At 35.2% G+C, this 18,879-nt stretch overlaps 1 protein-coding gene across 1 annotated transcript in view; it reads left to right on the top strand.

Annotated features, from left to right (window-relative positions):
• The first annotated feature begins 6,589 nt into the window (after nt 1-6,589).
• The window catches only part of fstl4 (follistatin-like 4), a 216,327-nt gene continuing 204,037 nt past the window's right edge, over nt 6,590-18,879 (top strand). Inside the window, exons 1-2 of the mRNA XM_067375723.1 lie at nt 6,590-6,699; nt 16,074-16,212. Coding sequence (XP_067231824.1) covers nt 16,084-16,212 — 129 coding nt within the window. The 5' untranslated portion in view covers nt 6,590-6,699; nt 16,074-16,083. The remainder of the gene's footprint in view (nt 6,700-16,073; nt 16,213-18,879) is intronic.

Here is an 18,879-nt window from a genome sequence, read left to right on the forward strand (position 1 = left end):
GATCAAATGCCAGTCCTAAGGGGTGCCAAAACGTTTAGGATGACATAACGAGTGTCATTCATCTCATCATCCTTAAAAAGGCCTTTTACCTTCAGCAACAACAACATCTGCTCTGCCAAACATAGTGAATGTACTCATTCTCTTACCATGTGACTAAACCCAATTGACTGTATTTCTTATAACTGTGGATCTGTTTGTTAATGGGTTATTAATGCAAGTTTTTGACAGTGTTGCAGTAATTGGAATAGAGCATTCTCCAGCCGCCCCATTAAAATGTTGTTGACTACTGCTGCCTGAAACAACACTGTAAAAAGTAATACACTCTATCTACTCAATAAAAAGGTGGCAACAGATTACAAGCAATATTAATAATTAAGTTCAACATTTTAGAATTGATTTAGAATAAATTCCTTAAATGTCAACCATTTAAAATGCAAACACCATTACAAAACCCACAAGCTGACAGAAACACTGATCACTGTAATGGCGATTACACATTTTCAACAAAATCAACATCAACATCTAAACCTCATGTGTTTCTCTTTCCTTCAGTGATTCTGCTTGTTATCATCAGGTGTCTTCAATGTTGGCAATACAAAATAAAAGAGTTCTTAATTCATCTTTGATATCGTTTTAAATGGTTGACATTTAAGGAATTAATTTGACCAACTAAATTCTATTTATTGAATTTAATGAATAATATTGCTTGTAATCTGATGCCAACATTTGATATAGCGTATTATTTTTTACAGTGAAGCGGCGTCCTCCTGTCACTTGCATCACTTGCTTTGCCGCTTTGCAGTATTCCATGGAATCAATTGGCTGCTGCACTAATAAAGCTCTTTTCTCTTTTGTGATGAATGTTACATTGGGCATAAATATTTCAGGCACACATGCAACTTTGATGGCTCACCCTGTATTATCGCCTGTAACTGTGTCACCTCCTCTCTGCCTTTGAAACAGTGAAGCTGAAGCCAAGCAGACACACTCTTCTGTTGCGTATGTGCACTCAAAGGATTCTCAAACTTCTGTTATTTACTGTATGATGTGACTCCTTGTGTAGTTATTTCTTTGTGTCATTACTTTCTCTGTCCATGATCAGTTACTGGAGACAACAGGGCTTGTTGTCACAAGGGCTATATATGCGAAATGCCGTGCGATATGGCTGTATATCAGTATAATGTGGAGTATTGTGGTATAATGAGAACGAGATCGACTAAACGAGAGTGTCACCTGCATCTGATATAGCATTCATTCTTCAGGTCGATGACCATAAACTGATATCCATTATAAAAAATAAATCTTTGTCTTTGTCCTTTTAAAAGTTCCCACAGAGCCAATAGATTAATAAGACCAAAGAATGCCCGTTTGATGTACCCAAAATGAATTATATTTTTAACCATTATCTACATGAGAGCCAGTGGCAAATACCCAAAAGACTGGCTGGCATGAAGCTGTTCTCACATGAGCTCACATCTGCAAAAGCATCAAAACAAATAGTAAAATTTTATTTATCCTTTATTTATCCAGGAAGATCCCATTGAGATATCATAATCTCTTCTTCCAGGGAGATCTGGTCAAAACGGCAGCACACATAGTTCCATACAAATAACAAAAACAAAACAAGCCAACAAATCAAACAGGCCAAAGGTCAAGAGAAGCACTTACAAGACTCTTTAAAAGCAGAATACAAAATACATTTAAAAGCACTCAAAGCAGGCAAAAACTCTAGTTTCAGTACATTTTGTAAGTCGTTCCAAGCCCTAGGGGCATAAAAAGAAAAAGCATGCTTTCCAAATTCGGAGGATACCTTTGGGACTTTTAGTCGAAGATGCAGCTGCGATCTAGTACAATAACCATTAGTATAAAAAGCTAAAAATTTTGTAATATAAGATGATAATTTACCAAGAAACGATTAGCAAATTCCTCCTATGATGCAAAGATGACCATGCTAAAGATTCATAAAGGATACAGTGATGTGTACGAAACTCCGCAGCACATACAAAACGCAACGCTGCAATCCAATTTCCTTAATAAAGATGAAGCTGCATGCATGTAATCAATTATTGATAAAAAAAGTACTCTCAGCCAGCTTCTTTCTGGCTTCATAGGGAAAGCAATTTTTTTAAACGATAGAGGAACCCCAATTGTGGGGTTAAATAAAAAAATATTTTTGGTGAAATAAGTGCTATGTTTATATATGAGTCATATTTGAGGTCTTAATAACTATATTCTCACCTAAAAAACTCTTCAAAGCGAAGCTCATATATCATCATTGATATATGAATGAATTTCAATACAATTTTTAAGGTTGAACTGTTGTCACGGGCCTTGTCCTTATCTTTTTATCTCCTTTTTGTCCTCATTTTGACATAATGTATAAGTATATTTAGGGTTTCTGCTTTTACAAAACTTGCGTTCCAGAAAGAAAAATATTCACTGGGGTAAAAAGTGAATAGTCCTGTTGTGCCAGGAGTTACTGCATTACATTGATGAGAAATCCAAACTGCAGGGTCAGTAAAACTATTTTCCAATATGTAACACAAGTTTGCTATACAAACTTAATTTTGGAGCAGCTTGTTTTTATTGGTTATGTTTACTGTACAGTGTTGGGGAAAGTTACTTTTAAAGTAATATGGTTTTTTGAAAATGACCTTTCATGTAGTGTGTAACAGCTCTAAGTGAATGAAAACATCCTGAAAAGTTTTAAATCTGAAAGTGTACCGTATATAAAGTTATTGTCTCTCAAAAGTAAGAGTCGACTCTGAGTCAATTAAACGAGTCATTTGTAAACGAATCCCAAGTCGTTTACATTACATGGGTGATTTCAATTAATCTTCGAAGCTTTATGAATCTTTTGTTTCGAATCGCGTATCAAACTGCCAAAGTCACGTGAACCATTGAAATTTCAAAACACTTATGACGTAACGAAGCCTCGTTTACTGAAATCATGTGATTTTGTCGCTCTGAACCACTGATTCGATTCGTAAAGCTTCATGAAGCAGTGTTTTGAAATTGTCCATCACTAGATATTGTGGAATAAAGTCACTATTTTTGTTATTTTTGGCGCACAAAAAGTTGACACTTTAAAATATTAAAGTTGAACGACTGTAGTCACATGATCTGTTTTAAATATGTTTTTAGTAGCTTTCTGGGCATTGAAAAAGTGAGTGTTATTGCTGGCAATGAAGGCCTCACTGAGCCATCAGATTTCATCAAAAATATCTTAATTTGTGTTCTGAAGATGAATGAAGGTCTAACGGGTGTGGAACGACATGAGGGTGAGTCAATAATGACAGAATTTTCATTTTTGGCTGAACTAACCCTTTAAGGCACTTTTCAGCAAAAGTGAAATGAATTAGCCTCTAGACTATTATAGCCAGAGCTTCAGACTGACAGCAGGAGGACTGGACTCTATCACAGCTTTTATTGGCCATGGACCACCCAAGAGGACGTTTGACTAACATGTAATGCAACCAATCACAGTTCATTTTGTTCCGAGGCATGAAAATGTAAAGTCGATGTTCTTACAATAACAGACCAGCGTGCATCTGATAAATGATTCATTCAAGAACGTTGTGCAAGTTTACTGCAACAATGGAGCCACGGACTTCACATACTTTTGAAAAAATCGAGCGTTTAGTTGATCCTGATAAGCGCTCATTGTCACAGTTGAAAACATGATGGCGTTTTTCTTCCATGAGGGGGTTTGGCATCACAGCATTTGTTTCCAGGTGGATTGTTAAAGAACACGACACACACGTCTCCCGGACATCCGGTAGAATTCAACCAACCAGATGATGACAGGATGAAGATGAGTCCAAAATTTTCTTATTTTATTGAAATATCATTGTTTTTCATTTAGTACTGCCCTTCGGAAGCAACAGAAGATACTTGCATGTTTCCCGGCAGAAAAAATAAAGACAATTTACCTTGATATTCAAATTCAAAAGTTTTCACCCCCCGACACTTAATGCGTCGTGTTTCCTTCTGGAGCATCAGTGAATGTTTGAACCTTTTTTAATAGTTGTGTTTGAGTCCTTCAGTTGTCATCGGTATGATAAAATGGATCTGAAAATCATTCAGTCACTGCTGGAAAGGGTTCAAATATGCAAAAATGCTGGAAAACTGAAGAATCTGCAGGAGCTGGAGGATTTTCTGAAGAACAGAGCTCAGTTTAACTGCTCATGAACAACCATCACAAAACACAAAAACAGTCGTGGATCATCAGGTGACCACACACAGTATTGAGAATCAATGCTTATTTTAATAAATTCAGCTTTTTTTCTTTTTTTTTTTTTTCTTGAGGTCTAAATGTAAACATCTTTTATGTAAAATATCTAACTCAGGACAGTACTAAACAAAAATAACATGCATTTTGTATGATCTCTCTTATTTAGGTAATTTTTTTCATTTTCACAGATTCTGCAAGTGTGCCATATGCATCAGATGTTCAGCCAATGGCCCTGATAAGCCTCAGGCTGAAAGAAAAGCATATTTACTCCTGTACAGTAGAGGGCGCAGCTCAAACAATCCTTTCAGTTGTGCTGCCATTCTGGATTAAAGAAGAATAGGATACAGGAAAAGGAAATAAAAAAATTCTACATCTAATTTAAAGTAATATTTGCTTGTAAGTATGGTTGAATTGGATCATTGAAGGTCAGCAGCAAAACATTGCAATAAAGTGAGATTAAATACATAAAGTATATTTTTGCAATTTAATTTATTTAATTATTACAGGTTTGAGTAAAATTCTGAGATTGCATTTCACTGTTTTTATTCATTTTGAGGAATACTGAATGTTTTCGTGCAAGTGAGATGAGTACATGAGTGCATTTTCACATCTGTGACCCTGGACATAAGTCGCACAGGTATATTTGTAGCAATAGCCAACAATACATTGTATGGGTCAAAATTATCGATTTTTTTTTTTTTTTTTATGCCAAAAATCATTAGGATATTAAGTAAAGATCATGTTCCATGAAGATATTTTGTACTCACAAAAATACAAAAATGTATTTTTGTGAGTGGATATGCATTGCTAACGACTTCATTTGAACAACTTTAAAGGCGATTTTCTCAATATTTTTTTTGCACCCTCAGATTCCAGATTTTGTATCTCGACCCAATATTGTCCCATCCTAACAAACCATACATCAATGGAAAGATTATTTATTCAGCTTTCAGATGATGTATAAATCTCAATTTCAAAAAACTGACCCTTATGACTTGTTTTGTGGTCCAGGGTCACATTTAGTCTAGAACTACAATAACCATCATGTTCACACAGCGACACAACACCTCTGACCTTTGTTTCTCATGTTTCTCATAATCTGAAGTTACTTGTAATCAGTGTTGGGAGTAACGCATTGAGTTATGTAATCAGATTACCTTTTTCAAGTAACTAATAAAGTATCGCATAACTTTTTTTTTTTTTTAGATTTATTGACTGACAGCTCTCCTTTTCCCATTTTCAGAAAAATAAAGGTCAGAGGTCATGTGTCGCTGTGTAAGCATGATGGTTATTGTCTTAATGTGAACATGCATTTACTCATCTCACTTGCACGAAAACATTCAGTATTCCTCAAAATAAAAACAGTGAAATGCAATCTCAGAATTTTATGCAAACCTGTAATAATTAAATATATTAAATTGTACAAATATACTTTATGTATTTAATCTCACTTTATTAACCAATGTCTTTGCTGCTGACCTTCAATGATCCAATTCAACCATACTAACAAGCACATATTACTTTAGATTAGATTTTGAAATTTTGCACTTCCTTCTCCTGTATCTATTCTTCTTTAATTCAGAATGGCAGCACAGCTGAAAGGATTGTTTGAGCTGCGCCCTCTACTGTACAGGAGTAAATGTCCTTCAGCTGGAGGCTTTATTTCACTTTTGGTGTGAAAGGGCCTTAACATTTGCCAAAAATAGAACTTTTTTTGCTATTAAAAAACAAACAAGACCGGCCCAGCTGAGAAAAAGCAATGCAAAAGTAATGTAACGCATTACTTTTCATAAAAAGTAATTATAATGCATTACTTTTAAAAGTAACTTTCCTCAACCATGCTTGTAACATTAGTTATATAATGAATTTGAACTGTGTTGTCATGATCCTCATCCACACTAATAAGTTTGAAAACACATCTTTTTCTCTCAGTTTTGGCCTTTCTCTGGCGTTTTGTCCTCACTGTGATAAAATGCATATATATTTTAGTTAAGATTTAGGGTTTGTGCTTTATATTCCCTGCAGTCAAAAAAAAGTCCCGTTGTGCTCCTGCTCCAGGATTTACTGCATTATATGAATGAGAAATCATCACTATGCATTTTCAAATGTGTTACACTACACATCATTTTTTATTAATTATGTTTACTATACACAGACATGACTTTAATGTGCTGATTGGAGCAGCATCTCGTGTGTGAAATGAGTGTGGAGGTGCGTGTGTGTTATATATGCGCTGTGTGACGTCGCAGGGAGTGTGTGTGTGAGAGAGAGAGAGACAGAGAGAGAGAGAGAGCAGCTGAAATAGGGTGAGCTGGAATAGCGGGTCACTCTCAGTTGAAGGATGGAGTGAGAGAGAGAGCGGGTGTGTTCTTGTTTTTCGCGTGGGCTGTGAGGTCTGTGAGTCTCTGGACATCTATAGCGCGCATTACACGCAGCATTTCTGTCTCCGCGCAGGAACACGACAGGTAACGAGCTACAGCGCCGTCTGTCACTTTATCCTGTGCTGCTGAGCGCGCGCGGGTTTCCATCTCAATCGAAACATTAACGCGATCATTATTGTGAAGCGCGAGCGCGGTCGCTTCTGCGTGCGAACTGGAATCATGTACGCGCTTTATGCATGCATTTCGTTTGTATCGAGTTCCTCAGCAAGAGTTTATTCTGCACTCTCGCTGTGTGCAGTCAGCGTGTGTGTCTCATGTTTAGTGCGCTCCCTACCTAGGCAGCACTTCTGGGCATCAGAGGCGCGCGCAGCGGTTGTGATGCCCAAACATGCGCTCTAGTGAGGCAGCAGAGGGTTCACGAGACAGCCGAGGAGATCAGTGACTCAAACGCACACATGGAAACATCAGCAGCACAGCAGATATTAGCACAGCTCATGTTTCATCAGAAGTTGTGTTTTATAGAGTTATAAACTGTTGTTTCAAAACATTGTTCTGTTGCTGTTTATTAATTATATACCAATCTATTAAACATTGTTATTGTATTTAACAGAAATGGTTTCATATAGGCTGAAAGATACTTGTGCAATCAACTTTACACTGTTACTATAATGAATGTAAAAAATTCTACAGTTAAAAACTTTTATATTTCAGAAGATAATATGCTACATGTAACATATTGTTGTAAGTTAAAGGTATGAATCTCTTCCCAGATGCAAACCTGCGTTATTTAGTTGAGTTGTTTGCATGTCTATATAGTGTTATTTTAGCTTCGCTGCTGGTGTTTTGTGGTTAAACTGTCATGTTTTTATTAGTCACTTTTGGTGAAACTGAAGTCATCATACTCTTCTGTGTTATCTGTGATGTATTTCAGATTTGAACAGCTCAAATAGGCTTGGTTATTATTAACATTAAATAAGCTGCAGGCACTAAAATGCTGGTAACATCATCATCATTGTATTTTGTAATGTAATGTTCAGGCACAGCGGCCAGTTTCAGTATAAATAGAACAAAAAAAACATTTTGACAGTGTATTGGAAGAAAGAAAGAAATGTCTCACTTGCTGTTTTATTGTTTTATACTAAATGTAATGCTGTTTTTATATAATGTATTGATTCTGAAGCTCTGATGATAAATCTGCTCATTTTTGGGTTGTGGTGTTGGGAAATCAGCTTCAGGACTCACACGGTACCAAAATGGTACAAAAGTAATAAAAAATGATATTAGCATGAATGTAACCTATAGGATAAATGGGAAAACTGACAGAAAAGCAGTAGTTCGACTGAGGTCATCTGGGTCATATTTTCTTTAATTTTGTATAATTGTGTTCATGAGGATGAGGATGACCTGTGCGTGTTGACTAGTTTTAGAAATCTACACTCTGGGTTAAAAACAACCCAAATTGGGTTAAATATGGACAAACCCAGCGGTTGGGTTAAATGTTTGCTCAACCTGCTGGGTAGTTTTATTTAACCCAACTATTGTTTAAAAATGACTGTATTGCTCGCTTAAAGTATGTTGGAAATTAACATTTAGATTTAATGAGTTTAATGAATAATTATTAAACAATAAACATTCATTTACAATAAACATGTTCACCTTTTGATTATTATATTACTGTCCGATTTTTAATTTCCAACATATTTTGGGTTCATTTTAAGCCATTTTTAAACAATAGTTGAGTAGTGTCCAGCACATTTAACCCAACCGCTGGGTTAAATCAACCCAATCACTGGGTTTGTCCATACACTCTAAAAAATGCTGGGTTAAAAACAACCCAAGTTGGGTTGAAAATGGACAAACCCAGCAATTGGGTTGTTTTAACCCAGTGGTTGGGTTAAAAGTTTGCCCAACCTGCTGGGTAGTTTTATTTAACCCAACTACTGATTAAAAATGACTGTATGGCTGGCTTAAAATGAATCCAAAATAGGTGAGAAATTAAAAATCAGACACATAATTACTAGAGGCAACAATAATAATCAAAAGGTGAACATTTATTAATAAGAAATTTAATACATATTTATTGTTTGTTATTCATTATCTTATTAATAAATGCTCATTTCCAACATATTTGGGTTCATTTTAAGCAAGAAATACAATCATTTTTATACAACAGTTGATTTAAATAAAACTACCCAGCAGGTAGGGCAAACATTTAACCCAACCACTGGGTTAAAACAACCCAATTGCTGGGTTTGTCCATTTTCAACCCAACTTGGGTTGTTTTTAACCCAGCATTTTTTAGAGTGTTTCACTTGTTCAGCATGACGGATGAAGTTGCCTGAATTTGACCTTTAACATCAAGAAAGCATTTCACCCTCATTTTGTTTTATTTATTGTCTTCCTTAATTATTGTGAAAATGTGGTTTGTTGTTAGTTGTGTTGACGAGCCAATCAGAAGAGCCTTGCGACCCGCCGGTCGAGTGGATTACACTCTCATACGCGGTGATATTTCTGTCTCGTGTTCAAATGCAGTGATGATGCTTGAACGGATGTGATCTAGCGTGAACGTTGATGTCTTCATTGTCATTCCCAGTTCATTGTTTGGAGTTGTTTGCGAATCAATCCGTATTGAGAATTGCTCAGCTGCGCTTCCACATGTAATCTACAATACAACGAGCTCTTGAAATGTCACAGAAGTTATTTTTAACCTTTGTCATGCTATTCACAATCCTCCTGCAATATCTGAAGTTTGTGTGGATCTGTGGTCATGTTTCGCTCGCTGAATAAAAGAGATTTTAATGCATTTTGTACATTCACGATGGCAGATGCTTATCTTCATTTCATGATTAAGATTTTTAGAAGATTGTTTATGTCAGTAAATCCTTTAAAATATTAGTTTGTGTTGGTGATATTCATACGAGCAGCTCAAGCTAATTTTATCTCATAAAATCATCCGCTGGCGCTGTTGCTGTCAGTTCACATGAGCTGTCTGTTTATGTAAAGCCTGATATAATTAGCATAAAACAGAATTAAATCGTGAGGATGATCATGATAATGTAAGCACAAAACAGCATGGAAGGAACAAAAACAGCTGCTGTTCCTGAAAAGCAGAGAAAACTGCAGTGCATCACATGTACGGATAAAATCTAGAACTATAAATCTAGCCAACGTGATCTAGTAATATTTTTATGTATTCGTATGTCAAGAAGACTTCACCGATACAGTATCAGCACGTAAAAAGAGTGAAACACATAATAGTGTTCCTTCATTCACACATGAAGATCGCTCTGGATTAACAGCGAGAGTTTGAAGGTTCAGTGTTTGTCCTGCTTCAGTCAAAGCTTCTTACGACAAATGTGGGAAATGACTCTAAATCTACAATAGAGGCAGTCGAGGAACTGCTTCACCCTTCATTCAAATATTATCAAATTGTGTAAAAGATTTTGTAAGCATATTTGTGCTTGGAGTCGATTTCTTTATTTGTGATAATAATGCATTAAAACATGACAAATTCTGCTGACATACTGTCATACAAAGACACAAGAGAGAACCAATGACTCTTTACAGTAAGGTTTCATTAGTTAACTACTTTAATTAACATGAACTGAGAATTAACAATACCTCTACAGCATTTATTAATCTTAGTTAATGTTCATTTACTAATACATTATTAAAATCTTTAGTTCATGCACTGTGAACTAACATGAAAAGACAATGAAAAGCTGACTAACATGAACAAAGATTAGTAAATACAGTAAGAAATGTATTGCTCATGTTAGTTCATATATTGAACCTTATATTGAACAAATGAACCTCACTGTAAAGTGTTACCGACAAACTTAAAAAATGCTGTATGCTTTTTCCTGCATGTGAGCTTTTTGTTTTTCTATGCATTTTTATATATATTTTTAAAGTTACTATTGCATTGTAAAATTAAACTTGGTTATGGTATTTATCTGACACAATTATTGACTAAAAAAAAGGCAAACTACAGCTACAGGTTTTGTATATACAGTACTGTGCAAAAGTCTTAGGCCACCATTAGATGTGATATAATGACCATATATAATTATGTGTCATTCCCTTTATTAGAATATAAACAGAAAACACAGTAAATGTGTGTGCAGTATTAAAAATCATGAAAAGACAAAACAAAAAACAGCTTTTATAGGCTAAAGTGGCGAGTATTTATTACACTTGAGCAACAGCGGGAATCGGCTTTCTTAAACAGAAATGGAACGGAAAATGAGTGGAAGGCCGAGAAAACTTTCAAATTCTAATGAGAAGTTTCTTTTTTTGTGAAAATTGTGAATGCAGTTGGTTTATAATGGATTTAGTTTGGAGACGTGGCCTGGTCTTCTCTTCTGCTTATTTCCTATCTTGGACTGTCTCTCTCAATAGAACTCAAACTCAAATGAGAATCGTGATTTGTCAGAAGAGCTCAGTATTGGTGTGGGAAATAAGGCTTCATAACCTTATCTTTCGCACGATAAAGCCATAACATCAGCAATATCTGCAGCTTCTGCATGCCTAGATGACACATGATCTGTTCAAATTTATATGATGCACGGATTCTGTGATGCAACCATTTCTTTTAATAACAAATATTCCATGTAGTCTCATTCATAGAATAACACATGCATAATAATTATAAATGATCTACCCAGATGCATTTAGCAGACCATGTCAACTTTTCTCATATATTAATTTGTTCTGTACATTTACTAAAAAGAACATGTTCTTTCATGTGTACAGTTATAATCATTAACAATAGTGATTTTCAGATTGTTGGGAGGTAGTGATTAGTTTAGTAAATTAACTTAGGTTGGTGAGTAAATCATTTTCTGTAACAGTGCCTTTTTAGAGCCGACAGCGACTCAGAATGGATTCAATTAAACGGCACCTATTCATTATTGATCTGCGTCTCCTCCGAGTATTGACAATCTGAGCTGCTTCAGTTTCAGATGCAACATGTTGCATATTTTTGCTATTTACAACATTCAAACACACTCAAAACTATAGTGACGTCCAGAGACCGATGTGAGACCAGTGACGATATCAGACGCCTTCATAGTTGACATAGAAGTTTATGGAGAGGTTGTGTAAGAAACTCATTAATGATGTTTCAGCTGTGTGATATTTGTGTAAAGAATCTGGTAAACTGTTCAGTTCATTGTATTTATTGAGTCGTGAGCACAAAAGCGCCGCGTTCACCATTTGATGACCCTGTTCAAAACTAACAAATTTGACTTTTGGCCAATTGTTTTATTTTTAAGTTGGATTTGTATGTCTTTCTTTACAATAAATGACACTTGCTTCGATATTTTGTATCCGCAGTGACATTCATATTTTTTATTTACAAATACTGTAAGTATATGCAACAGTTGGTGTTCCAGAATTAAAAACTTTTTTTCATTTTATCCATACGGAAAATATAGCAATAACTTATAAACCTTTAAAGACAGAACTACTGTGAGCAATTGATGGTATTTGCTTCTGTTGAAGCTGTCGGCTTATTTTCTTAAAATAATTGTTTAACAGTGGATTTCATGGTGGAGAACTACATTACCCATGATGCTGTACAGAAAATCCCACCAATCAGAGGCGAAACCAGCAAAGCGTGGCAAAAGAACTCTTTAGCTCCGCCTACTCCCATGAAACACTGCAAATAACAAAATCGATTTCGTCTCCCTGGGCTCTCAAAATACTTAAAACAATACAAAAAACAACTCCAGAATTATTGACACTCTTAGTAAATATGAACAAAGGCCGCTGTGAAAATAAATCTGCATTTTTATCTTTCATTCAAAAATTCATTTGAAAAATTCATTGAAGTAAAACAATTGAAAGTAGAGGGAAAATCAATGTTTTTCTCCAATGCATGTTGACCACAATTATTAGCATCCTTAGAAATTCAGGGGTAAATATCTCTGGAATATATTCCTATTCATATTTACATTTTTTAGCACACCAGGGTGACTAGGAGCATGAAATTGTCCAGCCATGTCAGTTCTACAGGAGTACAAATGTGAGGAAAAACAAAGGCCAAATTCCCGTAATCATTCATCACAATGAGTAAAATCAAAGAATATAGTTCTGATGTGCAGCAAAAAGATCGTTGAGCTTCACAAAATAGAAAATGACTGTAAGAAAAGAGCTAAAGCATTGAAAATCCCCATTTCCACCATCAGGGCAATAATTAAGAAGATTGAATCAACTAAAGATGTTACAAATCTGCCTGGAAGAGTACGTGTGTCTAAATCATCCTAATGTGAAGTGAGGAGGAAAGTTTAAGTGGACAAAGACTCTCCAAGGATCACAGCTGGAGAATTGCAGAGATTAGTTGAGTCTTGAGTCTCAGAAAGCCTAAAGAAAATTATCAAACAGCACCTACATCCACACAAGTTCAAGAAAAATCCTCTGCTCTCATCCAGAAACAATCTCCAGCATATTCAGTTGTCAGACAAGACTGGAGGAGCTTCAAACAGGACCGGCTTCTGCAGATGAAACTAAAAAAAGAGCTTTTTGGCAGCAAACCCACCAGATGGGTTCGGTGCACACATGGATAAAAAGTGCCCCATGCCCACGGTCAAATATACTGCTGGATCTTTAATGTTGTGGGCCTGTTTTTCTGCTGGAGGTCCTGGACATCTTGTTCAGATACATGAAATCATGGATTCTACCAAATACCAACAGATAAAAAATGAACCGCTTCTGCTAGAAATCTTATAATGGGCTGTTGTTGGATCGTCCTTCAGGACAAAACCAACACAAAAATGTGTCACTGAGCACAAAATGAAGCTTCTGCCATGACCATCCCAGTCCTCTGACCTGAACACTAAAGAAAATGAGTGGAGTGAAGAGAAGAAGCACCAACATGGAGCTGGAATCTGAAGGATCTGGAGAGATTCTGCATGAAGGAATGATCTCTGATCTCCAATCAGGCATTATAGAAGAAGACTCAGAGCTGTTATCTTGGAAAATGACGTTGCAATAATCGGTTGCCAAGAATTGTGGCCAACGTGAACTAGAGAAAAATTTATTTCATCATGAGATTTTCCCCCCACTTTCAAATGTTTTAGTTTAGAATTTTGTGAATTTTTAGTGAATTATAAAGGGTGGTATACAGGTCTATGTATCAGAATGGTAATATGTTTTGTATATCTCTTTCTACAACGTCGGACACATGACGATAGTTAATATGATTAGCCTTTGGCTTGACTATGTTATCAAACATCTAATATTGTGTTGCTAATGTTACAAACCATGTTCCTGTTCGTCATCTCAGAGTCAGACAACTGCCTTCTAAAATCAGTATCCTTACAAACGCTTGAACATCATAGAAAGTCAGAGCAGAAATAGTTCATATACATAATTCACCTGCTAGATTGCTAAATCTACCTGATTTTTTCATATTAACAGAAAAATATACCTGGATAACCTCCCGCTTCGCAGCATAGTTAATGATATGCTAAAGCCCGCCCCTATGTTGACGTGATTGGTTACAAGGTAGTTTGTGACACCAATTGCAAACTGCGTTCTTTTTTTCACTGCAGTTTTAAAGAAAAATACTCAGCAATGGTGTTGACTGATGAATTTGCACATGGTTTGCCTTTAAGCATATTAAAATACACCACATAGACATATAAACAACATTAAAAACCACAGGGGAACTTAAAGTGTCCTTTGGTGTCCAATATAATAGTATGAGATATGAAATATATATAAAAAGGATAAGGCTGTATTATAAATCACACAAGCTGTACATTTGAGCAGTCCCACATGTCTCTGAGCTTCAGTTTAGTCATGTTTGGTTAGCATGAGACGTGTTCGAGCGAAAATCAGAAAGCAAGCATTACAGTCTCATTTGAGATGTTTCACTCTCTGTAGAAACTGCGGCCGCACCATGCCAGGGTGAATTAGACATTTTTATACAAGGGAAAGGACAGCATAATCCACATTTGCATACAGTCATTATATTCATTACAATAAATAAATAAATACAGCATGTATTTGAACAGGTAAAAATGTCTATAACTCTTTTTTCCCACCATTTACAGATTTTTACGTCAGCCCATGGCTGTGTCTGAAAATGCCCTCTATACCCTTAAATAGGGCACTATATCAGCCATTTGTAGTGGTGACTGACATCATCACAACCCATTATCGAGAGCACTCATTCAATCCCATAATGCACCGCGATAACAGGTGTACATCCGATGTACGCTCAACAGCTAAAGAATACCCATAATGCACTGTGAGAGTCGCACACTGAATGATTTCCTGCATCTGACCAGAAGATGGCGCCGCAGCTCAATCATCCATCCATCCATTTTCCAAAATGTGGGTACAGCGTAATATCATACAGGTATACATTCATTTTTAATTGATTATTAAATTGTTTAATTAAGGTTTATGCAAAGCTTTCATGATAAATACTTCTGGAGCTGCTAGTTTGCAAAGTTGCAAAGCGTGCCGACACATTACGCCATTGAGCTGAAGGCTCAAGGACCTTTCCCAATCCCGTCCCCTTCTCTCTCTACTTACTGTCCTGTCATAATAAAGGCAAAAACGCTAAAAATAAATCTAAAAGAAAACGGCAAAACTATGCAAGATCGCCAGCTCCTCCGGCGCACTCAGTGTCGAATTCACTCACTCGTTTTCATTCATTCCTTCAAGTGAACAATATTATTGGATTACTGTAGTAGGGAATAGTGAAAAAGGGTATAGGGGGTGATTTCAAACAAAGCCCATATTTCCACTGTTATACAGTAGGGGGCGCTGTTACGCACCTTCTGAAAGTGTATTGAATCTCCGGATCCAAAAACGAACGATAGAAGCATTGCTAACACGATCATCAACATTAAACAGCACATAAATCAAAACTGCTACTGTCGAACCCTGTTCTTTCTTTTGATATATTGCATGTTCAGATATTCATACGACAAAATATTCTGGGGCCATGACAGTTTTGTAAAAATGATACAAAAAAAAAAAAAGTTAAACATTATACATTATACTTGTATCATCATGCATCAAATGTGCTCTTTTCATATTACATACTAAATTCTTACTAGATTTGCATTTCCCGAAGCAAATATTTAGGTTACACAATTTTACTCAAACTGATTTTGTCTACTGGAAGTTTTAGCGGCACACACAGAGTGAGCTGCTGTGGGAAAAGAGCATGATCCAATAGACCTAAACATAAGAACGCTTTATTCAAACTCACAATCATACAGTTTAATGTGGCTTTCTGATGTCAGGTGCTCTGACAGATACAGCTGGATCGGCTCTAGAGGACACTTCTGACATCAGTACAGCCACATGCAGCAGTCTCAGACACCTTGGGAGTGAGAAGGGGTTTATATCCTGCTGAATGAGGGAGTGATAATGTGCTCTCTGTGTGTTTGAGTGGGTATTTGATGCTCATCATGTTCACGATCTGCTCCTAACAGGCTGACGCTGATGGGCTGGTTGGGCGTTTGGGCTTTGTCCGTCCTGCTTGGATCTTCACAATGGCTGGCTTACGGAGTCCGAGCCGGCGCTGGAACTGGAACTACAGTGAAGGAGGGTGAAAAGGGACTTCAGGAAGAAGTAGGTTCCATTTTCTGTTGATAATTACCTGGCATTCAGTGCTAAAAAGTTTCAGTAATGGTGCAGTTTATGTCTGTAAAGCAGAATTAAAATGTCCTGGGCTGGGTTTCCCAATAACGATGTATCTTAGCTCTTAAGAGCGCTTTCTAAGTGCGAGGTTACGAACGCTCGCTGCAATTCCACGTGCGTTTCCCAAAAATGCCCTTAACATGAACGCGCGAGAACGCGCTCTACGTGCTACTTAAGAGTCGCTGTCCGTTTCTCAAGTGCTGAATATTACCTTATAAAATCGTATCCTTTAACGTTTAACCTAATAATCGTCACCTGATGTGGTTTAAAATAAATAAATAAAGGTACCTTTCAAAAAGATTAAATTAATGTTCTTCTGGAGGAGGTAGAGCTAAACAAATATGTAATTTTAAGACTATTTATTTAATATATATATATATATATATATATATATATATATATATATATATATATATATATGTGAAGACTTCAGATGCAAAAGCCTATAAGTGCCGTCTGAAATGTTCTTCTAAAATTATCATTTTTATCAAGCTTGTATGTTTAGGTTCAGTAATTTCACTTTAATGGCAATTAATAGGTCATTTTCTTTTCCATTAATGTGAAATAACTGAACATAAACATAGGCCTACAAGCTTGATAAAACTGTTCATTTTATAAGAAAATTTCAGATGGCACTTAGAGGCTTTTGCATCTGAAGTCTTCATATATATACACACACAGTCAAACCACAATTTATTCAGACACCTTGAACATTTCATTCATTATTACAGATTATTCACTATAGTTTTTTTTTTTTTAATGGTAGTAAAATATGACAAGATCTCAAATAACACTTTAGCAAAACATGGTCAGGTCAAAGTGTCTGAATAATTTTTGGTTCCAAATTTGTATCAATTTTACTGGTAGTCCACTGTATGAAGAATTTTTGGGCATAATATGTCACAGTTTAATTTATTTTGTCATTCTCACTTACATAAATTAACTATAGTGTCTATATTTAACTTAAATTAATTATAGTTTATATATATATATATATATATATATATATATATATATATATATATATATATATATATATATATATATATATATATATATATGTATATATATGTGTATATGTGTGTGTGTGTGTGTGTGTGAAATCAATCAAACTGTGATTCAGTGTTTTTGAAGTTAATATCTAAACTTGTTTATGTTTTAAAATTTAGTTTATAGTTGAAAAAAGTCAGTCACTTCAGAAACATTTGGAAGAACTCCTATAGTATTTCATAGAGCTTTAGGCCATGGGTGGTAGGCCTATATAAAGCCTATATAAAGGGTATATAGGGTGACAGTAGTACAAATTATGTACTTCATCTAGCCAATTTCTACAGGTGTACAGACAATTTTTTTATTGCAGACATGTTTTATCAGCACTATTTATGACATCATGTGTATTTTTATTTTTTTATTTTCTTCCGTTTTCTTTTCATATTAAACAACAAAGAGGATTTAAGAGGAATACAGTCAAAACCTTAGCTATGTTATACACATTGCACTTGAATAAAGGTGTATTCTGCCAGTTGTCCTGTAGGTGACCTCATAACTCTGTCTTCTTACGATGCACTTAGGGCTTAACGATTACTCCTGAGCACTCGTAGATCTACGATCATTTTCAAGTGCAACTTAAGTTACGATGCTTTTGGGAAACAGACCTTAATATTAAGATCACTCGTACGATCGTTTTTACGATCAACTTAGGCTTACGATGCTTTTGGGAAACGCAGCCCTGATAATTTACTCTCCTCCATGTCATCCAAGATTTTCATGTCTTTCCTTCTTCGGTTGAAAAGAAATGAAGGTTTGGTAACACTTTATAATAACTGCACACTATGAAGCATTAGTTAAGCATTAGTTAATAGTTATTTCATCACTTATAAAGCATTAATAGACATTAGTAAGTAGTTTATAAATACAGCTATAATTGCTTTATTCTTGATTTATAAGCATATATATAATGTGTTTAATAATTGTATTTTCATACTTTATTAATAATCAATTTATCATTTCTAAATTAAGTATTACATTATTTACAAACCAGTTATTTAGGAGTTGTCAGTAGTTCATTTAGGAAGTGTAAGTAAATGATTAATAAACTATCTAAACATTCATTTATACATCTTATTATTTAGACACATAGTAATAGTTACTTAGTGTGCTAATAAATGTTTTATTAACACATATTCCTACTGCAATTCATGATTAATTCAGGTAATTATAAAACATTTAGAAGTGGTCAGTTAACTATTTTTGTGAGCTCATCTAAAGTGAGGACTATTTATGCTTTGTAAAGCTTTTATAAATGAGATTTAAAGGTTCAGTGATCTTCTGCACTGCTGTTCTCTAATGTTTTAAAGTTAGTATTGAGGTAGTTTTGACACTAGGAATATGTTAATAAAGCATTTATTAACACACTGAGTAACTAATGCTATATGTCTAAATAATAAGATGCATAAATGTACATTTAAATATTTTATTAATCATTTACTTACACTTCCTAAATGATCTTATCAACCACTGACAACTCCTAAATTACTGCTTTGTGAATAATGTAATACATAATTTAGAAATGATAAATTGATCATTAATAAAGTATGA

This window comes from Chanodichthys erythropterus, chromosome 22 (assembly GCF_024489055.1).
Source record: "Chanodichthys erythropterus isolate Z2021 chromosome 22, ASM2448905v1, whole genome shotgun sequence".
Taxonomy (NCBI): domain Eukaryota; kingdom Metazoa; phylum Chordata; class Actinopteri; order Cypriniformes; family Xenocyprididae; genus Chanodichthys; species Chanodichthys erythropterus.